Genomic DNA, 27,945 nt, shown 5'->3' with positions numbered 1-27,945 from the left:
GTTTTGTCAATGAATAATAAATGAACAAATTGCACAGGAACACAGGAATTTGGTATTTAACTTAAATTTTATTAAAATAACCATTATTGAAGTACGTACTCCATAAAGTCCGCGATAAAACCTTCAAAACAAATAGCTGACAATCACTAAAGACTCGAATCGTTTTACGTTTGAACGATGAGCCCTACAGTTCTAATCAACACCATTAAACGGCAGCTGAACACTGATGACGTGAACATTAACCGTCCATACATTTACATTTCTCCAAAAACAACAAGGCATCATAAACATCTGTGAAAACTGATTGAATGCTTATAAAACTCCACACGCAAAACTGAGGCACTTCGATTGAGAAGAAGGTCTGCAAATTGTTTTGTGCTGCAGCGATCCTCACAACAGCTTCCACTTCTGCGCTCGGCTGACCAGAGCTTGCGAAAGGCAAGACCGCAATCTCGCCAACTCTTACAGAGAGACACGCAGCATTCGCAAGCATTCTTCTGCAGAATGCAGTAACACATCCTCAGGCACCTTTTTCATATGTGATGACTTAAAATAAAGAGTGTGTCAGCAAGCTATAGAAACTAAATCTGTCTACTGAGCTTTGAAAGGACGTTTTTTTGGCCGTTTTGCAGCCAAACGTGTGAATTACTATCGGCTACAGCATCACCATCAGCATCAGCATCAGCCTGAATCTTTACATGCTTGGAACTGTTGCAATGAAGTGAAAAAAAATCTGAGATAATTTGTTTTGTGCATGAATTAGATCTCATCTTAGCTGTTAACAACGATCAGACCTGTTTTAGAAACGTGAATATCATAATGAAGTACATATACAAGCTTGATTTAGGTTCCTTTGGGACCAAAACCACTCTTTTCTTTTTTTTGAGGCAAGTGCATTAGTCCATTACCCAGCTAATAAAAACGTATTTAATCCATCCTTCTAGACTTCAGATACTTCAGTCAGGCAGACCTCACCATCAGAGCAGAGAAGCAAAAGTTCAGCAAAAGTTCAGCAAAACTTCCGGCAAACCAACCAAAGCCCAAAGCAGGTTCCCTCAGTTCAGAGCCGCTCTGCTGCAGGAGCTCACAGTCCCGCGAGAGGAACCCCCATGTCCTGCTGCAGGTGACGGTGAGCATTTGGCATGGGCGGCTGCGTTAGAAGACAGGCAGCTTCATGGAGGTCAAAGTGCAGGAGTTGATGTCCTCGGTGTGCGCGGCTCTGTGCAGGGACGGCTCCGACGCGCTGCGGTTGATTTTTGGCAGAGCGTGCTGCAGCAGCTCGATGGAGGACAGGATCTACAGAGGCAGATAGATAAAGTGATTTATCAAAAATACTGAGAAATCAAGGGCATTTCAAATACAGGGTTCTTGCACCATTTTAAAAGTTAAATTTATTGCTTTTTAAGAGCCAACATAAGATGTGCAAGTTGCATTACGTTAAACCATAGAAACCATAAAGAATAAGGAAAGAACACTCGCCGCTAACGTTAGCTTGTTAGCTAGCTTGTCAGTAACGTTACCTAACAGCTGTTAGAATGTTAGCTAGTTAACTGCTAACGTTAACTAGCTTGCCACTAATGATAATATGCTAGCTAGCTCACCGCTAATAATAGCTAGCTCACTGCTAATGTTAACTAGTTGGCTGATAATGTGAGCTAGCTCACTGCTAATGTTAGTAGGTTAGCTAGCTTGCCGCTAACGTTAGAATGTGCCCCCTGCATTAAATGCTCTGTTTAAAAAAATTAATACCTACAGCAAATGTACATTAAGATTAAGACAATTTAAGACCTTAATTAACTGGATTATAATTTAAGACATTTTAAGACTTTTTTAAAAAAGACCCGTGGGAACCCTGAAATAGTTTATGCTGCTTTTTTGGAATACCTGTCCCTACTCTGTCCAGGAAAACTTTCTACTAGATTTTGTATAGTATTATTTTAAGGATTTGTAGCATTAGAAGCATGCTGGAGTTATTCTGTTTATGTACCTGCTTCAGAGATTTCTATTCTATTGGCAGTACTACTCTACAGGGACTGGACAAGCTGTATGTGCACAGTTGCACCATGTATGTGTCAGCAAGGAGTACAACTTAAAGTAGCTGAATGCATTCGTTTAAAGGGGCCTCCACAAATACAGCTGCATCTCAAACAAATTAGAATATTATTGAAAAGTTATGTTATGTCAGTAATTCAGTTCAAAATGTGAAACTCATATATTATTTAGATGTATTAAACACAGAGTGACCTATTTTAGGCGTTTATTTCTTTTATAATTGATGATTATGTCTTACAGCCAATGAAAACCAAAAAAATGGTCTCAGAAGTCTCAGAAAATGTAAATATTATATAAGACCAATTGGTACTTTTGGCAGTGTGGGCAGTGTGCCAAGTCCTGCTGGAAAATGAAATCCACATCTTCACACCTTTGCTATTATATGAAGGGGTGTGCTTTGCCTTTATTAACAAAATGTGAGCATGTAATCCTAAGCTGTCTTAAACTTCAAGAAAACTGAGAGCTTTTAGCACTTTAATATCCAATTGTAGCTTTCCTCCGCTTTGTAGGCATCAATAAGCTTAATATTTAGATCAACGGCTGCAGACTGTTAGTAAACTATGCAATTACCAGCACACACTAATTAAAGGACAAATCTTGTTCTACTTATATCAAGCCTGACGAGTATCAGGATACTTATAGAAGACATTTGTGTATAATTCTATTTCAGCAATCCATAAACTCTCTTACTCACTCACAAGCAATAGGCAACACTATTTACAGCGTACCTGTGGAAACAGAGGCCTCTCCTCCTTGGACTTTTTAATGCAGTCGGCGACGAGCCGCTTCATAGCTTTGGGGCAACTCTTATAAAGCTTACTGAGATCTGGGGAGAGATGACCTCTGCCAACCATAAAGATGATCTACAACAAAGGGAGAGAAGAAAAAAGAGGAGGAAGATAGTGAGCAAAAATATAAGTCACTGGAGGACTTGAAATCAATGTGTTGTTTTCCTCACTTTAATCAAAAAAGTTTAAACTCATAATTTAGTTTTCTTGCAAATCAGTGAAGTACTATTCTTTAAAATTACTAAAATCAATTGAATTACATTTACATTTACATTTTCGGTATTTAGCAGACGCCCTTATCCAGAGCGACTTACAACAGTGCTTCAAAGTTACTTAAGTTACACAGGTTTAACGTTTTTACTATATCGCCCAGTCATAATTAATCAAACCATTATAAAAATAATATGCAGTTTATATTTATAAAACACGTGGTTAATGTCTATGTTGCACTCCAGTTAAACGTATAATCAGGGCTGTCAATGTTAAATCATTATTATAAGCGATTAATTTAGAATGAATAACGTGTTATTTTTAGTGCTGATTAATTAGGTCACCAAGTTTGACCAACGTCACCCAGCTATCAGAAAAACTCATTTTTAATTTAGCTAAACTACTGATAAGGCGCAGTTTGATCTGATATATTAGACAGATAATTTACTGCTATGAACAAACGTTGATTCTGCTGCTCCATGCTGTTTACACATGCAGTAATGTGCAGTGTTCACTGTTACATCTGTGCTGCATGTCACATTAAAAACAATGTTGGTTTAAAAGCACAGCAGCAAATATACACACTGGAACAAAGAATCTTCTCACTATATTTACTTTCTTGCTCACATGGTTTATTGGTGCGCATTTTGGTGTATTTAGGTTTGTGCCTGTGTTAGACCAAACCAAACAGAGGGAGAAAACTTGCGTCTTAAGTAGAAAAAGTGTTATTAATCACAGTTAATCACAAAATATTGTCGTGATTCTATTAATCTCTACTTATAATATTTCAGAAATATTTCAAAAAACACTGTACAACAAATTGAATTAAAATCACAATTTAAAATAAGTAATGTTATATTATAAAATAAGAATATCAAAATATTTTTTGTGCTTAAAAAAAAAGCAGTATTAGTACGTAGAATTAGTGTTGTGGCAACTGTGGTGAGTGACAACAATATAAGAACTTTTGAAATTCACCATTGCATAATTTAAATCATCTAAACATACTTTTCTTTTTCTTTTTTTTTTAAAGAAAAGGCAATTACAAAAATACTATTAACAAAGCGCAATACAGTGTTTCAAATACAAAACTTTTTGTAGTAGTGGCGTACAATAAAATGAAATAAAAAAATACATTCATTTACAATGAGCAGATATGCAGCTGAAACAGGAAACAGCCTACTGCATCCCAAATTACATTATCAACATTAACATTTTAATAAAAGGACATTATAGTCATTATGGCTTTTAGAAAAATGTGTTTTGAGGAGGGGGGGGTTGGGCACTATAGGACTATAAGTGGGCGTGGCCTAAGCTTTGGTTTTTATTGGCTTTATTTTTTTCTCCTTACATTATTTTTACTTTTATACTTTAAGTAGTTTTGAAACCAGTTTTAAACCCTAGTATGTATATTCTACCTACCTATGGTCTTCTGTTTTTAGCTTTAACATCTTTTTGCCTAAGTTTTTTGTCGTGGAATCCAGTAAAGTACATAGCTAAATTATTGTCTATTCCCTTACTTTCACTGCATTTTTGGGACATATTTGGCTGAATATTTTTGTTGCCAAATATTCAATAAATGCAGATTATATAATTGTTTTTTAAGACACTTGTTAAGAAGGCAGTTGTGGGCTCCAGGCCAGGGCTGGGGCCGAATGCCGACACAACAAACAAACAAGCAGGGCTGGAGCTGGGTGGCTAGTCTGCCTCGTGGTGCGAGACTCTGAGCTCAGGTTAGATTTCAGGCTAAATTTAGTCTTGAGGCTCCAAACTGACTGGGGCAGCCAGAGTGCAGACCTGGGGCCATGCCAGGAGAGAGAGGTCTCTCTCTCTGTCTACCCATCCCACCCTCACTCCCTCCATCCATCCATCCATCCATCCATCCCCTTCTCACTCTCACACACACCCTAATAAATACAGCACTCGCTTCATTTTCTACTGCCATTCTTAGTGACATATCTATTATTCAAGTACAAAAACAAAATTGAATTTAGCCAAGTTAATGCAATTACGACTGCTTTAAATCTCAGTGTTTCTAATTAGAACTAAACTAATAAGGTTATTTTAATGGGATAATATAATTGTGTCTTTCTACTGATATATATATATAAACAATGCAGTGCCAAAAAGTGCATGGGGTGGAACACACAGAACTGTTCTATATGTATTACAAGAAAAAATTATAAAACCGTAGTAAAACCACTCCAAATGATGGTGGAACAAACTACCTTCTACTACCAGATCAGGAGAATCTCTCACTATCTTCAATAAACTCCTGAAGACAGAGCTCTTCAAGAGCACTTACTCTCCTAACACCTCTAACTAACTACCTTCTACTACCAGATCAGGAGAATCTCTCACTATCTTCAATAAACTCCTGAAGACAGAGCTCTTCAAGAGCACTTACTCTCCTAACACCTCTAACTAACTACCTTCTACTACCAGATCAGGAGAATCTCTCGTTATCTTTAATAAACTCCTGAAGACAGAGCTCTTCAAGAGCACTTACTCTCCTAACACCTCTAACTAACTACCTTCTACTACCAGATCAGGAGAATCTCTCGCTATCTTTAATAAACTCCTGATGACAGAGCTCTTCAAGGAGCACTTGCTCTCCTAACACCTCTAACACCTCTGACTACTTCTAACCTCATTTCCTTCTTCCCCTCCTTCATTTCTCTATCCCATTATTTCCCTTCGACCTCCTTTAAGCCCTATCTAAAAATGTTTTACCTTTAAACTTCTATTATTTTTGTACTTGACTATTGTAAGTCGCTTTGGACAAAAGCATCTGCTAAATGTAATGTAATGTAATGTAATGTAATCTCTGAGCTTGTCAACAAATGCATGTGTAATAAAACAGAGATTTTAAGCAGGTTACACAGTTCTGTCATGAAATCTCCACAGTTCTCATCGTGCCATAACCAGAGATGCCATTCTCCCTACCACCAGTGCCCATACAACATTTTGAAGCTGCTATTTTAGGGTGTACTCACACTGGGCAATCCATGACGTGCCCGGGCACAGTTACCTCCCAAAGAATGGCTCAATTGACTAGTGTGATCACTCCATAAACTCTAATCGTCCCTGGACACTAAACCGTGCCCTGGCCTACTTATTGAGATGAGGTGAGGGGTCAGAACCGTGCTCCAGTATGATTCACCAATGATGTACATGTTAATTTGAAAGGAATCCTTTAGCCTCCAGTTGGCTTTGGCAGTGACAATATTTTTTTGAAAATCCATTGCTTTTTCTTGGTGAGTACAATCAAGGGTTAAGGCAAGCGTAAGACCATAGTACACGTCATGTTTTTTATAAATAGTGAATGTAGTGAAAGAACATACTTGATCTCTGTTAGCTATATGTGAATATGGAAGCTCTCCCGTCATCAGCTCATACAGAACGATGCCATAGGAGTAGACGTCTGATTGGAAACTGTATGGGTTGTTGTCTTGCATTCGGATCACCTCAGGGGCCTAAGTGGGAAGAGCAGAGGATCAGAGGTTATCACATTATAAAAATATAATTAATAAACTCCCTGGAAAGAAATGCAATTGAATGCTTACTATATATGGAATCGGCACAGTTCTGTTTTGCGAACCTAATATTGAACAGTTTGCCACGATTCCACCAACAAAAGTAAAATAAAAGCAAATAAATGCTCTAAATATAATATATAATAGAGTTCAGAAATCAATATTTGGTGGAATAACCCTGTTTTTTAATCAGTTTTTCTACATCTTGGCATCATGTTCTCCTCCACTAGTCTTTCACAATGCTTTTGGATAACTTTATGCCTGCACTCCTGGTGCAAAAATTCAAGCAGTTCAGCTTGGTTTGATGGCTTGTGATCATCCATCTTCCTCTTGATTATATTCCAGGGGTTTTCAATTTGGTAAAATCAAAGAAACTCATCATTTTTAGGTGGTCCCTTATTCATTTCCAGAGCTGTATATCTAAGCTGATGGGTTTGGTGGTCTAGAAGTGAGGTGTGTTTAGGTAAATTTCTGGCATTTTTTGCTATGTTGGCAGCGGAAGTCACACGTGCATCACTGACCGAATAAAACCCTGACAACAGTCAATCATTAGACATTCATAACTATCTGAGCTACGCAGATGCTAGGACACGCAGCACCCAATATTTACATCAACAATAACCATAATACTAAATAAAATAAGATTGCTGTTCCCGTAAATGTGTGAACGAGCAGCTCAGTTCCCTCCGCTGAGAAGCGTTGCACCTTTATAATAGCAATCCACCAAAGTCAGAGCTCACCAGGCTCTTATAGTAAAAGGCAAGTGACACACTGGTTGGTTTATTTCATGCTACACCCAAAACACACCCATGATCAATAAAAGAATTAGTACATGCCTTTTGCACGTTTAAAGCTGCGCAAGGTGTACTTTTCCTGTCATTATGATAGCAAAGTCACAGTGATACGTCCCAAATCAAGCAGTGCGGTGCACGGTTGACAGCTCACATATAGATCTCTGAAATAGGGCCCTGAGTGTCTGTAATTAATAACTAACCATCCATAAAATAGATCCTGAAGGCTGTTCCACTTGATGGGAGCCACTCCACCTGGCCTTCACTGTAGCCAAACCAAAATCTCCAATCTTCACAGTCAAGCCCTCGTGCAAGAAGATGTCTGTGTTTGAGTTAAGGGTGTACCGTGCTGGAAAGGTCAGACTGTGAGGCACGTATTTGATTATAACCATCCATAACAGTCTATTTATTCTGCTTCCTTAAAGTCAAAGTGTACCATGCAATACCAGAGCCACATTACAACCATACCAAAAAAAGGTCTGCTTTGGAGACGAGCTAAACAGCAATATATCTAATTGTCTTGTGTAATAATTCATATCAAAGCTATAATTTGATCATATTCTCAGCACCTTGTGTTCTAAGCCACTGAGAACACAAGTTAATTTGCTGATTTTTTTTGTACAAGTATTTAACAATGTTCGAGTAGAATTTGCAAAGCAGAAATATGATTAAACACTCTTCGTCAAAAAATCATCAAAATGCATTGATCACACCTCTCTGAGAATGGTTTGGGTGTGGTCTTAAACTGTATTAATGCAGAGCTGGAACTGATGGTGTTACTGCTGTTACTCTCTACTGCAGCATTAACACACTTACACACACACAGCACATTCACTCTTTCATCATCATAATAACTAAAAAAATACACAGAAACACAGAGAACTCTGTAACTATTAATACAGAGTTCTCTGTGTTTCTGTGTGTCTTTTCTTTAGAGAAATTACAGATAAGCCAGAAAGAGGTGATTATTGATTACTGTTTCCTACACGACTCTTGGAAACTGGAGAAAACTGCTACAGGAAGACGTCTGGCTGACCCACATGGAAACAGCTTTACAGATTTAGCTTTAATTCCCGAGTTTAGCTCTAGCTCTCCAGGTTTAGCTTTAACTCTACAGATTTAGCTTTAACTCTACAGATTTAGCTTTAATTCCCGAGTTTAGCTTTAACTCTCCAGGTTTAGCTTTAGCACTCCAGGTTTAGCTTTAGCACTCCAGCTTCAGCTCTGGCTCTCCAGGTTTAGCTATATCTTTCCAGCTTTAGCTATAGCTTTTCAGGTTTAGCTCTGACTCTCCAGGTTTAGCATTGACTCTCCAAGTTTAGCTTTAGCTTTGGCTCTCCAGGTTTAGCTTTATCTCTCCAGGTTTAGCTTTAACTTTCCAGGTTTAGCTTTGACTATCCAGGTTTAGCTATATCTTTCCAGCTTTTGCTATAGTTTTTCAGCTTTAGCTTTCCAGGTTTAGCTTGGACTCTCCAGGTATAGCTTTTACTCTCTCCAGGTTTAGCTTTAACTTCCCAGGTTTGACCTATTTTTAGGACTGTCTATTCTACACTGAGAGGAGAGCAATGCTGGTGAAATACAGCAGACACTAATTAAACTTACGATACAAGGTACTTTTTTATTTATAATGTATGCCCTGAGAACAGAGATTTAACTAGTGATAAAATATATTTTGTAATAAGAAGGATACTGTTTGACTTCATGTCCCGGTGGATGATGTTCTTTGCATGCAGGTAGCTGAAATAAAGAGAACAATCAATGATGAATTATCAATTCACAAAAAATAATGATTTAACACAAACTGGATTTCCTCTTTAAACTCCTGTTAAAACTCACTCCATGCCCTGAGCAGTCTGCCTGGCGATTTCGATCAGCTGGAACATCTGGAAGTTGGTCTCCAGCACGTGGAGGTGTTTGTACAGACTGCTGCCCTCGCACCACTGCGTCACAATGGCGAGGTTATCTTTCGTCATGTAGCCCATGAACAACAGGATGTTGACATGTCTAGTTTTCCTGTGAACACAAGAGAGCAGGACAGAGAAGTCAAGTACAAGCAAGAAGCATGTTTTTCAGGTAATGAAAATTAAAGAACACATGGGAAAATTATCAGAGAGAGATTATTGCTGACACTAGTGCTGTGCGATATGGCTCTAAAATAAAATCACAATATTTAATAGTATTTTCACAATACTGATACTCTTGGCGATATGACAAAACACTTGAATTAAAAAACTTTAACAATACACTACCGCAAAAAATGAAAATTATTTTTTTTTTACAGCATACAATATGATATGGCAGATTTAAAAAATACAATAATTTTATCACAATAATTTATGGTCCCCCCTTAAATGTGAGTCTTGGTCCTCCCAAGGTTTCTTCCTCCTCCTGCTGCTCTGAGGGAGTTTTTCCTTGCCTCCGCGCTCACTGGGGGTTCTGTATTCTGTATTTTCTATGTTTAATCTTTTGCCTGACTCTTTGTCCTGTGATCACGTTTCTGTAAAGCTGCTTTGTGCCAACACCAGTTGTAAAAAACGCTATACAAATAAATTTGATTTGATTTATCAGAATTGTAACAGAAGTCAATGATCCAGAATATCATGATACTAATAATAATGCACTCCTAATATCTCCATATATCCAGGATTAAAGTAAAATAAATGATACTAGACAGATATAATCTGTCTCTAGTAGATATATAATGGGAAATGAGAACAGTATGAATTTTTCTTTTGCTGAAAACAGTAAAAAAGTAGTACCCTGATGTGATAATCAGGGGTGGGTGATATGGCCCATGGAAAAAGTCAGCAAAAACATATTTTTGCACATTACAAAAAAAATTGTCAAAAGCGAAGCAGTATCACAAATGGATCTGAAATGCAGAGTAATGCAATCACAGACATATGGCTGGCATTCATATGGGTTTGTGGAATAATGAGCCGGACAGCAAGTATGTTTATGTTTTAAAAAAGCTCATATGTCCTCATATATCATATATTTAATTTGAATTAAAAACAAATAAGATCATGGTGATTTTTGTCTTTTGTATGTTTGCTAAGCAGGTGGCAGTTAGCCCTGTGTGATGAGTCGTGTAACTGGACAGAGCAGTGCTTTAAGCCTTTTTAGCACTTCCCTGATAAACATCGCCTGTCTGTGATTAAGGGAAAAGAGCAAATTTGGCCTCTATATACACCTACCACAACACTTTTTTTTTTAAATAATATTTCCATTATTATTAGTTATAATTCTACATTAAAATGTCTTCCTTGTGTGATTTTTTCTGTTTTACATTTAAAAAAAAAGAATCTCAGTTGACTGATGGGAACTCACTGACTTTTTGGGGGCAGCCCTATTGTTTTAAATGCCAGTGTATCCAGGCATTACCCAAGAAAACAACATAGCTTCAAGCTAAAACCATGTAAATGCGGCTTTAATAGCACAGCTCACCGAAGAACTGCCACCTCATTGCGGAAGGCCTGGAACTGCTCTGGCGTTGGGTCTGTAACTTTCAAAATCTTCACTGCCACATCACCTGCAAGTCACCGAAGAGAGAAATGAGAAGATAACTCAAGTGTTTCTAAGTACTTGTTGCAGAAGAGACCAGATGAAGTTTACAAAGAAAGGAGAAGAGCCGAGTGTTGCAGTGGCTGGAGCTACAGAAGAGCTTACCGTGCCATTTCCCTTTGTATACCGTTCCAAAGGAACCCGATCCGATTCTGGAGTGAAGCACCACCTCGCTGGCTTCAATCTCCCAGTAGTAGTTGGAGTCTCTCTTATCCCTTGGCCGCTGAAAAAAGACAACAGACCAACAATAGATTATTTTTGTCAGAGTGAAATGTTATCAAAATCAAGATTCCTGGAAAGCAGTGGATTATGCCAATCTGAGGGTGTAGCAATTTCAATTAAGTGAAGTAATGAAGTACTGAAATAAATGTATTGCTGATAATCTGCTCAGTTTCTTTTAACAAAGTTTTCTTATTTCTTGGACAGATCTATTTTAAGCATTTATTTCTTTTATAATTGATGATTATGGCTTACAGTCAATGAAAACCCAAAAATCAGTGTCTCAGAAAATTAGAATATTATATAAGAGCAATTGGGAGTTTTGGCAGTGTGGACATTGTGCCAAGTCCTGCTGGAAAATGAAATGCACATCTCCATTAAAGAGGGGAGCATGAAGTAATAATAAAACACAGTGGATCAACACCAGCAGATGACAGACATGTCTCTCCAAACCATCACTGGTCTAGTGTAAAGTTTCCACCAATCAGGGATGGTTTGGAGAGACAGGTCATCTGCTGATGTTGATCCACTGTGTGCAAAGGCATTAGACATTCATTAAGGTCTATTATCAAGGTATATCAGAGGTATTACACACACGTTTCTTTACTTCTATGTGTTCACAGGGCGTACTTCAAAAAGGGGAAGCGTTCTCAATGCTACAATCTAATCTGGTTCTAGGTAGAAAGGAAGTGGAGCTTTAGAGTGCTTACGATTTTGTTTTTCTCCTGAGAATTGAAGGACGATGCTCTCTCTTTCGGAGCTGGTGCTGGAGTTTTGGACTGGTTCCAGCCAGTCGGACTCTGGCTTGGGGAACTACTAGCTGTTGAAAAGAGAAAAACCACAATCAGAACAGCAAACAGCATTATGTTTTTACCACAGCAGGAGGAATAAACAAAACACATTCAATAGATCTATTGTCCCTCTTACCTGAACCGTAACCATGACCATGTCGTATTGCGTCCTGTATAGAGATTTAAACAAAATGAAAGCAGGGAAAAAGCATAAATGTATAAATCTCCAGCCAAGGAAGACTGTTTTTTTTTTTCATTTTATTTCTATAACACACTGAAGGAGCTTGCATCAAGACATGCTGTTGCTCATATTATAGAGCAGCTACAGGAAGCTGCTGATCTCTGACTAGATTAATAACTGTTGCACACTTTAAACTAGAGGTGTCGAAGAGGTGCACAATACCTACTCTTCTCTTCAGACAAAATCGTCGGCACCCGGAGCTAGGAGAAGTATTCAGGCAATCTAGCTACTCCCCAGCAGGGCACAAAGACAGAGTAAAGAGAATAAAAAAGGGAAATAGAGAGAGAGTGAGGGTGAAAAGAGAAGTGAACAGAACACTAACTGGTGTTGAACCTGATTCTGATCATTAAAGTGTCCTACACATGATTATTTGGTTGTTTTTAATAAAGTACATTAATTTTGACCAATGCGGCATTACTAAATTCAAGTAGTGTGTTTGTAATTGCACTGCAATACAAACTATAATAACAACAAATAGAGTGAATATATAAAGCAGTAGGGATCCACCAATCTGTTATCAGGCTCGGAGACTTTCCCGATATTAAGCTGCTGTTTCTTTTAGCATCAATAAATTCGTTAAGCTCAAATCCTGCAGAGAATGGATATTAGCACTGTGGCTAACCCACCATGCTGGGAGACACCATGCATACGTTTAGCAATGGTTGTTGGTTAAAAGCGTGATTGTGTCGCTTTATTAAGAGGAAAAACAACAGCATTGCTTTAACTGCTTAAACTACAATTTTCTTTTTCTTAAGCCTATTACTAGAGAGAGAGAGAGAGAGAGAGAAAGAGAAAGAGAGAGGGAGCAGGCATACAAAAGAGAGAGAGAGAGATCGATATAGAGAAAGATTTAGATATATATATATATATATATATATATAGAGAGAGAGAGAGAGAGAGAAAGAGAAGAAAGGGGGCGTGGGAAAGAGATTACAAGAGAGAGTACAAGCGCCTAACCCTGCGTTTACACTGGGAAGCGACAGGCGACCATTCATTTCCTACGGCAGGGCCCGATTTCTGTGTAGCGACACTCCTGTGAACATTAGTTCTGCATTACGTTCATTGGTTCCACAAGTCTGCTATGGACAGGCTGTACCGTGTATTCTGCGTGCATTTACACAAACCGTGACGGTTCATAAAGTATACACGTACCATTACACACCGAATATCTATATGATCACTTGTTACATTTTGTTTCAAGTTAGTAAAGTAATGTGCAAGTCAAACAATATGCTTTAAGCCTCTCCCACATGGTGAGGCATATGGGTTATTAATTGAACAGTGCTATCGGACTGGCATTGACTGATATGCAAAGTTAAAGCATTGGTATTTGTTATAAAAATAAAATAACACAACAGATTGGTGCATCCCTATACAGCAGTATTATATAAGGGTTTTCTCCTCATCCTCATTATAAAGCCCTGCCCTCCAGGACTGGTCAGAAGGTCTGACACCAGCTAGTGATGAACATAAGAAATCAGTAAAAAGAGATCACATACAGCATCAAACACTAAGAATGAGAAAGAGAGAGAGAGAGAGAGAGAAGAAAGTGTACAGTATTTAGCAGCAGGAGTACAGAAAATGAACCGACTGACAGAAGGAGAAGAAGGGGGAAGTCAGGGCAGAAGAAGCATGCTCGGGATGGCTTGGGTGCTCCTTGCTATTTTGAGCGAGACTTTAAGTAAACTCGAGAAGAGGAGAGAGGTCCTGTTGTTACCTCCATCATGCTGCTGTCAACAGGCAGGGCAGTGCTGACCATGTGCACGTTGGGCGTGGAGGTGGAGCGCTGCCTCTGCGAGAGAGCGCCTCCGGAGGGGGGGTAGGCGGTGGAGTAATTGAAGGCGTGAGGGGTTGAATGTCTGTGCAGTGAGCTGGAGAGTGGACAAAAGAAACATCAGTAAATGCTGCGCCAAAATGTGTAAAACACAAAGTAGAACATATGCGCTAAGGGTGTGAATCACAGGGCATCTTACAAATTGTTGATTCCGCGATACTTAATATATCACAAGACAGTTCTCTAAGGCATCTGTGCAACTGAAGAGGATAAAACACCCCTAAATAAGTCAACAGCAGGAATTCTGGATTTATTGGTGTCAGTTTTACAGAGTTTAACAACTAATATTTGTAATAAAGCAGTAACTTTAGAAAGTCTAATTAAGGGGGCGAGTCTTAGCAAGTTAAGAGCGCTTATGTTTCAATAAAATTATCCTTATTTGAGGCCACATATCGATACGATACAATATATTGTCCCACCACTAATATGCAAGTTTGGCTGGAACACTATAGCTGCAAATAAGCTATTGCAAAGCATGTGATTTATAAGCAAACATGTACAAAATACTAGAGAGCCACACTTGACTAAAAGTACAAGTGCTCCATCAGAAAGGTCACTTGAGTAAAAGTTAGTGTTCTTTAAGCTCCACACTAAAGTAAAGATTTTATACAAGTAATGGTAGTACTGAAGTACTGAAAGTACAGTACTGAAGTAATGAAAGTACAGTACTGAAGTACTGAAAGTAAAAGAACAGTACTGTGTTATCTAGTTATTACAGAAAGTAGTGGAAAGTGCTAAAGGCAGAATGGGAGTAGCGAGGTCTTTTTATAAGATCAGCTTGATATCTTAACTGACTCAGTGATGAGGAGCTTCATCAAACAGAACAGCATTTTAGTACAGAAGTGAAGTAAAAAAAAATAATAATACTCCAGTAGATACAGAAACAGTATTTTAGTACTCAAGTACAATAGAGAAGTAAAAATAATACTCCAGTAGATACAGCATTTAGTACTTAAGTACAGTAGTGAAGTAAAAATAATAGTCCTGTAGATACAGCATTTAGTACTTAAGTACAGTAGTGAAGTAAAAATAATAGTCCTGTAGATACAGATACAGCATTTTAGTACTTCCGTACAGTATTGAAGTAAAAATAATACTCCAGTAGATACAGATACAGCATTTTAGTACTTAAAAAAAGTAGTGAAGTAAAAATAATAGTCCTGTAGATACAGATAAAGCATTTTAGTACTTCCGTACAGTAGTGATGTAAAAATTATATTCCAGTTAATACAAATTTGGTATTTTAGTACAGTAGTGAAGTAAAAATAATAATGCCGTAGATACAGATGCAGTATTTTAGTACTTAAGTACAGTATTGAAGTAAAAATAATACTCCAGTAGATGCAGATACGGTATTTTCGTACTCAAGTACAGTAGTGAAGTACAAATAATACTCCAGTAGATACAGATACAGCATTTTAGTACTTAAGTACAGTAGTGAAGTACAAATAATACTCCAGTAGATACAGATACAGCATTTTAGTACTTAAGTACAGTAGTGAAGTAAAAATAATACTTCAGTAGATACAGATATGGCATTTTAGTACCGTACTTAGGAACAGTAGTAAAGTAGTTCAGAACTGTAATTTTAGGACTGGCAATTTTATTAAACAACTGGTTAAACACCTATAAGCTGCACCGGCAAAGTGTTAGTTCATTTTTAAATAAATAACATTAATATACTAAATGCTTTTTAGACACTGTGTGATAGTTCAGGATTTCAAGGGTTAAGATCATTAAGAAATGTTCAGTCACATTAGGTTCTTATTTTAATCAGCACTGACAGTAATTGTAATAAATTACATTTCTGTAAGGTGAACTCAAATGGCAGCGTTTAGTGCCGATGGCTGGATGGCTGTGTATTCTATTTGGGGGAATAATGTTGTGTAATTAGATCTGGCACCATGTTCACACTTTGGAACGTTCATCATGCTTCCCACCACTGGCAGCACAATGTGCACGTCTGATCAGCAGGGAAAAGCACCCTGGAACAATACTCTCTTTTCATGCCTAATGTGTCCCGAGCAGCTCTTGGGTCCATGTGTATTTTGTAAAACTGTAATTGAGGATTACACGAGGATTAATTCAGTTCCAAGCTACAGCCGAGACTCCTTTTACCTCCTCAGTCTGCAAACCATTATACTAAACATTACTCACTGATCTACTAGAGCTCCGATAAATTTAAAAAGTTGCATCACAGACAAAATTTTGGTGCAGTTTTTAAAATTGAGTATAATAATAAACATAGCCACAAGCCACAATTTACGGGGTCCTCACAATGTGGACCAAGAAGGCCAAATGCACAGCAATGTTCCGATTACAAAAGACCAGTTTTAACATGATCTGAAAACCCTAGGACTAGTTTGAAAAGTGAATTTTTTTACACAACTGGCTCACTGATGCAAAACACTGCATTTTTTGGTGAAGACATGTAACAGCAAAGTTGTAAAGGCTATAGAAGTGCATTAAATATATTTAATTACTTAATTTTCTGGTACAGTGCCCCCTAGAGGCCAATCATTTTAAAACTTAACAAGAATATAGTGCCTCTAGGTACTTTAATCTGTTTTAAACTAGTTGAAATCTGATTGGCTGATAGCATCCAGAAAATTTTATTTAATTAGGTGCCCTTTTTTAGCACTTGTAGTTTGTCAAATAGACTCTACATATCAAATTTAAAAATCTGCAGCAAAGTTTACGTCGCATTTATAGCGCACACTATGAAAATACATTAGAGTAAATTTACAGACTCTGACTCTAGTCCTGAATATACCTACCAAGTTTTAGTCTTTTTCAGATGAAGTTAACTTAGACTTTTTTTTTTTAAATAAATATATATTTTCCCCACTTTGTCAGTATGTGTTAATTCGCATATTACTTTACAATGACGGTAAAACCATTAACCAAAACCATTAACCATTAATTAACGTTGGAATATGGTTAAGTAATGTCTCAATTTATTATTAAAGGACACTAGTCATATTTGATGATTCATAATGTCTTAACTAGTGTTAACTGATGTACCCTAAATGTACCCACCAATCCTGTATTACAATTAAATCAAAAACTAATCTACGAACTAAATACATTTTCAACTCTGATTAAGTTTAATCTTTTAAAAGGTGCCCACATTTGTATTTTAAAAAGCCTATTATAATGTATCTTAAAGCATGTTAAAGAACCCCCCAGCAAAACTAGAAACAGCCCTTCTTACTGTGTGTTTATAAAGGGTAAGAACATGTGCTCTGGGGTGTGATTATGGGTAAGAACTGAGCTTAAACAGCTACTGCAGCTGTGAAGCTCATACAAATTAAAGAGCTTTTACCTGCTGGGGATTCTGGAGAGGGATTCCCTCATCCTCCTTGAGGTAATGTGAGGCAGAGATGGAGCCCCACTTTCACCAGGGGTTGGAAATAACCTGTCAAAACAAATACAGTCCAGTTAAACAGTCTATTTTACCAGCATTAAACTATTTTAAGCAAATAAAGACATTGATATGAGGAAGAATTAAGTCTGCCTCAGTAACTTCAAAAAACTCTATGCAGTTTAATAGCAAAATATGTAAAAGTTATTTCTGTGCAGAAGTTATATGCATTTTAATTTACTATATTAGTCACTTATATTTACTACAAGCCTTTTCCTAAGCAAATCTGCATTGCAAGCTAATGAACATTCCCCTTTCTTCATTAACTTTAAATGTGATAAATGTATAGTGCATTTTTACAGCAATCATCAAAATCTCTTTAAATAAGAAATATTGTACAAGAACAAACTTTAAACCAAAGACAACTTAAAAACACCTGTCTGCATCTAAACTGAAAAAGACAACATGAAATAATTGGTTTATTTTAAGTGATTTACCATCATTAAAATAATTCCCCCCACATTTAAACCTATAAGTCCCGTTAATGGGAATATATCATCTCTTTCTCTAGTCATGAAATCTAAAACTTAACTCAAATTATTAGTTTCTATCCTTTTTTTAATTCTTTTTTTCTCGTAACTTTAGTAAGTCTAGCTGGGGAGGCGATGGATTTTAGAGTGCCTATATTTCAATAAAAATAGGCATATCTGATGTAATGTATCAATAATGTAAAGCAAATGAAAACTATACAATATATAGCAAAATCAATATCTGTATTTTTGCACTACGACGCACTTAAAATCTTATGTATGAATTCTACCAGTCAGGTAGTAAAAAGCAGTAAAGCCACTTCGCTGAAGTACAGCATTATACATAAGTTTCAGTTTAGTTCTGCAGTTATATTAGCATTAGCTGCTAGATGCGCTAAGCATAGTTCTTTTGCCATTCAGAGGTGAGTTTTTCAGATTGTAGCCTGTTTCTAACCCCAGCTAGCACTACTGGAGTAGCATTAGCATTACCCGATAACCACGCTAAGCGCTAGCTCTTTCGCTGTTCAGTGGTGAGTATTAGTAGCCTGCAGCTAACCCTGGCTAGCATTGCTGGAGCAGCATTAGCATTACCTGATAACTGCGCTAAGCACTAGCTCTTTCGGCGTTCAGGGAAAGAGCCCAAATTATTGGACTATAGCTTGCGCGTTTACCGTGTTAAAACAAGCTATGCGGGACGAACCGCTAGCTAATAGCACCCTGGCTTACTGGAACACTCAGGGTCCCTCAGTGTGGCGATGTTGGGCTTTCCTCACCCAAATAAACAGTTTTTAGGACAGAAATCTGTGTAGATTCACATCCAGCGCTCATTTTTTTAAATGTAAATTACAGTTTTGTTTACTTAACTTAGTTTAGCTTTACACCTGCTGTATTAGAAGAAAAACATGGCGAGACCTCTGTTCCTTTCTAGTGTCACATATGATCCTTATGATCCATTGCGCCCAGAATAGACCAGAAAATAAACATTTATTGATAGTGCTCCTTATAATCTAGTGCACCTTACAGTGTGAAAAATACATCCCTAACCACTCTCTGTTAAACCATACATTCATTTCACATTTTAACCTTTTCAGTGCATAATTAAAAGGTATTTTTAAATGAAAACATGACAGAAGTAGATTAAAACAGAAGCCTTACAGGAGTTGCCTGATGTTACTCCAGTCCACACACATTGTAGGAACTTTAGTGCTGCAGTGCTCGTGGAATTTATATCCACATGTCTGGCAGCGAAAGCCATTCAAAAGGAACTTCTGGCATATGTCACAGAAAGCCAACTTCAGAAACGTTTTTCGAACCTGAGAACAGAAAAAATTGAGCAGCATATTTAGGGCCATAAAAAAAAATCAGGTTTAAACACTGAGCACTTGTTTAGAGTTTCAGAGCCACTCACAAAATTGTGTGTGGTCAAAGGTACATGGTCCAAGACCTCCACCAGCAGCTCCTCCCCGATGAGCGAGGTAGAGTCTGTGTTCCAGTCCATACGAGACTTTTTACTGCAGGAGTTTAAAAAAAAAAAGAGAAGAAGAAGAAGAAGAAGAAAACAATGAGTGTACAACAACACAAAACAAGAAGTGCAACAAGTGTATTTCTAGGAAGTGCATTCTGTTATGACACAGATCATAAACACTGAGGTAAAACACACAATTAAAAAGATATTTAAGTTAATATTTCATTTATTATTAGCCTGCTTTTAAAGCCTGCAGGCCATTTTTAACATTAACAACTTTGTCTCGTTTGCTTTCTGTCACTTCTGCAAACCAATACTTGCACCCGCCCAGTTGCATCACCTTCACTGATCTCAGTTCAGTGGTTTAGACCAAAAAAAAAACTCACGATTCTGATCTTTGTTTACAAATGTGAGCTTGTCCACGTTAGAACAAGCGAAAATCAGCAGTTCCTCAATGTGAAACAAACATTTGTTGCTATAGATAATAAATACAGTATCTAAGTGACATCACGGCACAGAAGAGCTACAGTAAGGAAGTCTAATTATCATGACAAAGACCAACGAAACACAAGGTTTGAACCAATAAGAATTCATTTAAATTTATTTTCCAGTACTGAAGTGACGATTTGCGCATTAATGCAAACCATATTTTAAGTTCTACTGTTTTCTCACAGAGTTAAATGCGCAAATAGATCTTTATTATCAGGAAAGACATAAGCAATAAAAACCAACAATCTAAGGATGTGCATTTTTTTTTTATTAATTTTTTTATTGTGATGCTCAATACACTTTCCTAAGTATATCATAGTTATTAAAGCTGAAGATATTGGATAAAAACTGATATTGCAATGTTTTTGTTCGACAAAACATATTGCAATATTTATAATAAAAGTGTTCTTTTTTTTTACAATGTAAATTTAATGCTGAAGACATTAAAGCTATAGAGGAACACATGCAGAATTATTTTGTACAGAAAAAGTGTGAACCCAGCCAAAATATGTTTTATACTTTAGGTAATCCAGCTCATCCCAAATCTCCATCTCAGTTGATCAGGTTTAGGTCAGGGAATTGTGAAAATGAAAACTGGATTGTTTTTTACTGTTTACAATGTAATTCCATATGTGTCCCTTAATTGTTTTAATGTCTTTAATATTAATTTACAATGTAGAAAATACATTAAATGAAGAAGTAAAGAAAAACACTGAATGAGAATGTGTCCAAACTTTTGACTGACACTGTATATGGATTTTCACCAGATTTCATCTGAGATTGGTCATCCAACATTTCAAGAAAATAACTCACTCTGTACCAATATTGACGCTTTTTTTTAGCAGTAAAAAAAAAAGGTTTGAAGGAAAATATTGCTATTGTATCTTAATACATTATTTTGCATTGCAACACATTAACTTTTAAAACGCAGCATTGATATTTTTTTATAATTTTATTTCCAATTTATTTCCCATTTTGTCCCCCATTTACAAGGCCAATTACCTAACCCACTTATTAGGACTTGCCCTAATCACTAGTGATTAGCCCCAAAACAAAAGGAGGATGAAGACTAGCACACGCCTCCTCCGATACATGTGAAGCTAACGCACGGAGGAAAGCGCAGCGACTCGGTTCTAATACATCAGCTCACAGACGCAGCCTTGTGCTGATCCTCATCACCCTAGGAGTGATAAGGGGAAAGTATTTTCCACCCCACAACACAACAAGCAATGGTCTTACCTCCGGTGTCCTGCATGGAGCTTGTAGACGGCACAACACTCAGGCTGGAGCCCTCGCACCTTCAGAGCTTTGATAAGGCAGCTGTGGAGAGTCATACCTGACCGCACGTTCACCTGCACAACACCACACACAAAGAAAATAAAATAATTTTTAACATTGGTGTTAATTACAGTAATACAGTAATAGTTTAATGGAAATTTAAGACAAATTAACAGATTAGGGTTGAACGAAATTAAGAAAACTTAAAAATACAGGACATTTAACCAAATATTGATATTAATAATGTCCCCTGACTAATGTAAAATCACTCACAACAGTGCGCTGCTGGTTGGGCAGGTACACTCGGATGGTGCTGCTGGTTTTAGAGTCAGGGATTTTGCTGTCGTCCGAAGAGCGGCGCTGGTAGGGGAACCCCTGAACCATGGTTGGGGAGCAAGGGCTTTCAAACACTGCATCCTTCATTCCCAGCCCATTGCTTAAGGTCTTCCAGGCTCCTTGGAGGTGCTCCATTGGATAAGGCGTTTAGGTCTACGGGAAAGAGCATTTACAATTTTAGGAAAAGAAACCCAGGAGATGTTCCAAAATAGATTAAAACAGTCTTAAGCTACACCATAAATTGTGGCCTATGTCTGTGAAAAGCATTTTACATTTCTACTCAGTAAAAAAAACTCTTGTATCCGGACTGCAATTGAAAAAAACAGTAGGGTTTTTTTTGACTTTCTCGATCACGTGACATCGCGTTCAGTAGCTCCTCCATTTCCACTCGCTGTTGTGGTTACGTGAATCTCAGTGGAAACACGCTCCCAAAGTGTAATTACGGTGCACGGCAGTGGACAAATAGCTATTTTATTAAACGTGAGGTTTCGAAACTCTGAGATGTGCATCCGGACGGGACTAAAATTACCGGAGGACCACAGAGTTCAGAGAAAAACAGTAGATAATTCAGCCTGTAAATTTTCTCAGTCTGTCTGACGAAAAACACGTACATGGTCGCCAAAAAGAGAAAATTACCTCAGGACCCCCTGAAAAAAACAAATCCAGTCTAGATAGGGCTAATCAAAACTGTTATTAAAACACTAAATAAAAACAAATCCCAAACCTATTTGAAACAGCAATTAAAATATTCAACACAAATAATACATGTTGCATAAAGGTCTTAAGTGCTGGCAGAGCCTTTAAGAAAAACAAATAAAGTTAAAACAAAAAAAAAGTAATTTTGGTATTGGGAAAAAACAAGAACTATTGATATAGTGTAAAAGTGTATTGGTAAAAATATATATTTTTTAAATATGCCAATTTACAGTCTGTGTATTAAAGCAGAGCTGGAACAGATGGTGTTACCGCACTATTGCGGCATTTACGCATTTACACACTTTTATCATGATAACTAGAAAAAGACACAAAATCACAGATAAACCTGTGAATGATGAGTACTGTTTCCTACACCTTCAGAACTGGGGAAAACTGCTACAGGAAGATGTCTGGCTGACTCACATGGCAACATCTTTAGCCTTCAGCTCAGATTAACATGATTGGACTAAGTCTCAGTTTTAGCAGAGAAGAGAAGAATTAGAGTTAATATGACAGGTGAAGAACTGTAGTAATAAAGTCATTAAGATAAAATAAAAAAATAAAAAGCAGCTTGCTTGGGCCATGCAGCACCGACAATGTGCAACCAAAAAGCACTTTTAAATGTCATGGATATTGTCCTTCAGGATGGCCTGGTAAACAGCAGATTTTCTTATAATTAGATGCATCTCTAATCTGAATGTAAAAGATCATAATGACCAAGGTGAGCAGTGAATGACAGAGCATTATCTGCTTTAGCTGAGTGTTCTGCTCTCTTTGCATGAGTCTGCTTCCTCCTCAGCACTCAGACTACTACACAGCCTGCTAACCTACAGGGCTTCTCATGCCAAACACCACAAAACACTGATTACATCATCTACTGCCCTTTGGAATGAGCTACTGCTGCAGCGAATACCGGCGCTGAACAAGGTACAGAATGAGGAACCACAACTAGAACTGAAAACCTTTAAATGATAAACCAGCTGGCTTCCAAACTCTGAAGCACCTTTCTAAACTAATACTAATAAAATGTATTATTACAGATATCCGATACATATGCCAATAAACAATACTATACACAATACAGTACAATACATCTCCTTAATCTTTGTTTCTTCTCAAATAAAGGATATTAAAAGAGTTTATCCTGCTTTTGTTGGAGTAACTGTCTCTTCTGCCCAGGAAAGACTTTCTACTCGATTTCAAAGCACTGCTATAAGGATTTGATGGCATTCAGCAACAAGAGCATTACTGAGCCCAGGATGTCAGAGGAGCACCACCCCAACTTATCCCCTAAAAATGCATTGGATGGAGCACCATCATTACACAAAACACAGTTCCACTACTCCACAGCTCAACACTGGAGGCTTTAAATCTGCTCAAGAGAGTACTATTCTATTGGCAATACTTCTCTATATGGACTGGACAAGCTGTGTGTGTGCATTTGCACATTTGTGTCAACAATGGGCACAACTAAAAGCAGCAGAATGCATTTATTAGAAAGGTGTCCACCAACATTTGGATATACAGTATAAATGGCCGTTTTGAGGAATCAATTAATCAATCAATTATGATAGAAAAGTTATGCAGAACACAACATTAGTGCCCATTTCACCAGCCAGCAATATAATAAAAAATATACAGCAGAAATACACAATATTTAAAAGAAAAGGCCAAAGGTGCCTCAACATTCAACATGTTTATTACTTAAAAACAAGAACATGCAAAATTCTGCCAATATCAATATTGATTATATTATAAATACAAAAAATGTGGAAATGCGTGCCAAAATGGTGCCACAAAAACAGACGCTGATCTTAATCTGACACTAGAGATGCTCCAATCTTAATTTTTATGGTAAAAAAAAAACTCTTCTTTTTCACATTCAAATTGACAGGCAGTTTATTATTTAAGCACAATTATGTTTGTAGAGACAACATGAACACACATATTTTCGTTTTTTTTTTATGATTGCAGCTCTTGCTGTTATGTTCTGGTTAACAGAATATAACAGGCTTCTTATGTGCTGTAAAGCATGTGTATATTAGCTGACAATGCTGCAACAACACACAACACTCTCATTAACACCTTCATCTGCTGTCTGTATTTCAGCACAGCTATGAAAAAAAAAACAACCAAAATAGTCAACACCAAAAAAACTCCCCTCAAAGTCAACCACACACAAAAATTATACTTAAGTAATACATACATAATGTTTTGTCTAAGAAATAATGACTGAAATTACAGTAGGAAGCCCGTTGTTAGGATGCCCCATCCCAAAATATAATGTATAATGCAAAATTATGTTTTTTGATGAACAAATAACAACAAGCTGGGATATAAAATGGGTTTATATGTTTAGTAATTAAAATATTTTTAAATTAAGTTTTTAAATGACAATATTTTTAAATACATTTATTGTATTACATAATTTACCTAATAATAAGAAAAGGGGTAATTATGCTAGCTTAATTTTAAATATCGCAAATATATATAGTTTTTAATCTACAAAAACAATTTTCATTTAATTTAACTGATTCAATCAAACAATAATGTTCTTGATGTTTAAGTCATACTTTGCTTTTTGGTATGTCCGCTGGAATATGAAATATATATATTTAAAATGCAGTTACGTTATTGCTGTTTCTTTAAATGTTTAAATTAATCATATATGAAAAACTGGCATAATTAATGAAAACCAGCAAAAGACATGTTCAGTATTTGGTATTTTGGCCTTTAGCCAAATGTTTTATTTTGTTTAGTTTGGGATTCACAGAACAAATTCATTAGCAAAACATCAAATTACCAAATCATGTTTTTCTCTGAAACTCTGCTGGAAAAAACTCTGCTGGAACTGGAAAAAATGAATGAAAACCAATTTCATCTTTTTTAAATAGAAAAAAAAAATATATATAGCTTACTAAGCTTAGTAATACGTTTTTTATTTTCGAATTAAGTCTTAACCCATAAGAACCCAGAGCCGTACTTGAATATAGATATTCAAAATAACATTTGGAGATACAGTATACATAGTTTTGAGAAATGCATCAATTACTTTAGTAAAGTTATGAGGGAAAACAACATTAGTGCCCATTTCATCAGTCAGCAAAACATGAAAATATACAGCGGAAATACACAGTATTTAAAATAAAAGGTCAAACGTGCCTCATCATTCAACATGTTTTACTGCTTAAAAACAAGAACAGGATTTCTCTGATTCACTTTGAAAATAAGTAAGAATTTTTATTTTTGCCTGAAATTCTTTGTGTGAAATTATTTTGCCTGAAACTGTGAGGGACAGAAAATGAAAAAGAAAATCCCATTTCTTCTTCTTTATTATACTAAAGGGGGAATATTAAGTATTGAAGATTCTTACCTAATTTACTACTTTCCAATTTAGTTACAAATCGTCTGACAATAAATTAATAAGTTAAATTCAGTGGTTAGTAAAATAAGTAAACTTAACTCTTTTCCAGTAACCCAACATTAACTTCAAGCTAGCAGACAGTTCACAGAAAGTTTAAATATTATTGAACCAGAGCTAGAAATTCTACCATTAACCCGGGTTAAAACTTAACCCTGACTTTTTTACAGGTCTAAAATAAATCCTAACACTCTTTAGGTAACTTTTTTTAGACTGAAAAAACTGAGAAAAAATACCATTCTGTAAACTGTTAGACTGTGTTTCACTGTGTTAAATTGTGTTTCACTGTTTACACTGTGTTAGACCGCCTGCACTGTGTTGTACTGTTATACTGTGTTACACTGTCTGCACTGTTTACACTGTGTTAGACTCTGTTACACTGTGTTGGACACTGTTATACTGTGTTTCACTGTGTTGAGAATGTTACACTGTATTAGACTGTGTTACACTTTGTAAGACTATTTTACAATGTGTTTGACTATGTTACACTGTGTTCGAGAATGTTACACAATGTTAGATAGTGTTAGACTTGTTTCACTGTTAGACTGTTACACTGTGTTTTACTGTGTTAGACTATGTTACACTGTTTTACTGTGTTAGACTATGTTACACTGTGTTTCACTGTTAGATAGTGTTAGACTTGTTTCACTGTTAGACTGTTACACTGTGTTTTACTGTGTTAGACTATGTTACACTGTTTTACTGTGTTAGACTATGTTACACTGTGTTTCACTGTGTTAGACTGTTACACTGTTTCACTGTGTTAGACTGTTACACTGTGTTAAACTATGTTACACTGTGTTTTACTGTGTTAGACTATGCTACACTGTGTTTCACTGTGTTAGACTATGTTACACTTTGTTTTATTGTGTTAGAGTATGTTACACTGTGTTATACTGTTACACTGTGATATACTATGTTACACTGTGTTACACTGTCTGCACTGTTTACATTGTGCAGCCGGACAGGCTAGGCTAAGCTAAGCTAACAGCCAAACTCTTCAGCGCTGTTAAAAACTCAAAACTCTGCATATTTCTCACACTTTCCAGCGTTAAAACAGCTTCTAACACCCTAACTAATCTCTACTGCTTCCCAACTCCTTCGTACACGCAACATTTACAAGTTAAAGCAGTAAATTCGCTCTTTTACAGCCCGGTTTCCCTTCACAAAACTCTAAAGCTAAGCTAAGCTAACTAGCCTAGCCCAACTAACTAACTAACGGACACAACTCTCTCAGAACTCTCGGCGCTGTAATTATTCATAAACCCGCTCTAATCACTTTATTAAAACCAGTTTACAGATAATAAACACTGCTGTTCAGCGGAGACTCGCCCGGGAAGCCGCGGAGGAGCGTGAGAGAGCCGGAGAACCGCGGAGCGCGGAGATAAACTCACCTTTAGGGAAAGTCTGAAAGTTTCAGCTCCGCCATGGCGAGAGCAGATCACTGAGGAAAAAGCGGAGCTGCGGTGACGTCACCGCGCCTGCATACTCAAACCCGAGCGCGAGACAGTCATTTCATACTTTTCACATAATTACATGTAATTAAATACACATTACAAATAAATTACATATGCTACAGTTCTCGTATATAATATGATTTAATAATATTGTTGCTTTTAGTATGATCAAATATATTTAATTTTATTTTATTTATTTATTTTGTTGTTGCTTAATGTCCAGAAAGTTAATTTGTGCTGTGCTAATGAAGCTTACTGAATTACAGCTAAATAGAATTAAGAGAGATAAAGACAGAGCAAAAATTGTGTGTAAGAAAGAGGGACAGAAAGAGAGAGAGAGAACAATAAGTGAGTGTGAAAAGAGAGTGAATAGAGAGAGTAATGAGAGAGAGAGAGAGAGAGAGAGAGAGAGAGAGAGAGAGAATAGTGTAGGAGAACATGAGAGAGACAGAAAGAGGGTGAGAGAATTGAAAGAGAAATTAGAGAGAGAGAAAGAGAGAGAGAGAGAGAATAGTGAGTGTGTGAGAGAGATTAAATAGATAAAAAGAGAGAGAAAGAAGGGGAGAGAGAGTAACGAGATAAAAAAGAGAGAAAAAGAGAGTATGAGGGAGGGAAAAATTAGAGAGAAAGAATAATGTAGGCAAACAAGAGGGAGACAGAAGGAAGAGAGAGTAATAAGAGAGAGGAAATAAAGTGTGTGTGTATGTGTGTGTGTGTGTGTGTGTGTGAGAGAGAGAGAGAGAGAGAAAGAAAGAAAGAAAGAAAGAAAGAAAGAAAGAAAGAAAGAAAGAAAGAAAGAAAGAAAGAAAGAAAGAGAAATTAGAGAGAACGAGAGAAAATATTGTGGGAGAACGAAAGAGAGACAGAAAGTGGAGAGAGTAAT

General features: G+C 36.8%; 1 protein-coding gene across 2 annotated transcripts; it reads right to left on the bottom strand.

Annotated features, from left to right (window-relative positions):
• Positions 1–550: 550 nt before the first annotated feature.
• raf1a (Raf-1 proto-oncogene, serine/threonine kinase a) lies at positions 551–27,099 on the bottom strand. Of its 2 annotated transcripts, XM_007238441.3 has the most exons (18): positions 27,000–27,099; positions 21,426–21,641; positions 21,114–21,226; positions 19,329–19,431; positions 19,076–19,233; positions 17,352–17,444; positions 13,910–14,063; positions 12,359–12,418; positions 12,088–12,121; positions 11,871–11,980; positions 11,047–11,164; positions 10,825–10,909; positions 9,214–9,390; positions 9,068–9,114; positions 7,581–7,699; positions 6,395–6,526; positions 2,781–2,915; positions 551–1,296 (listed from the first exon to the last, which is right to left on the bottom strand). In XM_007238441.3, the coding sequence occupies exons 2-18, from the start codon at positions 21,621–21,623 to the stop codon at positions 1,156–1,158; spliced, it is 1,977 nt and encodes a 658-aa protein (XP_007238503.3). In that variant the 5' UTR covers positions 21,624–21,641; positions 27,000–27,099; the 3' UTR covers positions 551–1,155. The 2 variants fall into 2 exon arrangements, with proteins under 2 accessions (XP_007238503.3, XP_007238504.3); XM_007238442.3 differs by lacking the exon at positions 12,359–12,418 and having other exon boundaries at positions 27,000–27,098.
• Positions 27,100–27,945: the final 846 nt, after the last annotated feature.

This window comes from Astyanax mexicanus, chromosome 13 (genome assembly GCF_023375975.1).
Source record: "Astyanax mexicanus isolate ESR-SI-001 chromosome 13, AstMex3_surface, whole genome shotgun sequence".
Classification (NCBI taxonomy): domain Eukaryota; kingdom Metazoa; phylum Chordata; class Actinopteri; order Characiformes; family Acestrorhamphidae; genus Astyanax; species Astyanax mexicanus.
This window is presented reverse-complemented; position numbering and strand designations above follow the sequence as displayed.

Excerpts from the sequence above, each read along its gene's own strand:
- raf1a (XM_007238441.3), bottom strand. The coding sequence starts at position 21,623 with ATGGAGCACCTCCAAGGAGCCTGGAAGACCTTAAGCAATGGGCTGGGA. Across the intron at positions 12,122-12,358 it reads GATTTTGTCTGAAGAGAAGA|GACGCAATACGACATGGTCA; the intron begins GTAGGTATTGTG and ends ATCTCTATACAG. Across the intron at positions 11,165-11,870 it reads CTCAGGAGAAAAACAAAATC|CGGCCAAGGGATAAGAGAGA; the intron begins GTAAGCACTCTA and ends GTCTTTTTTCAG.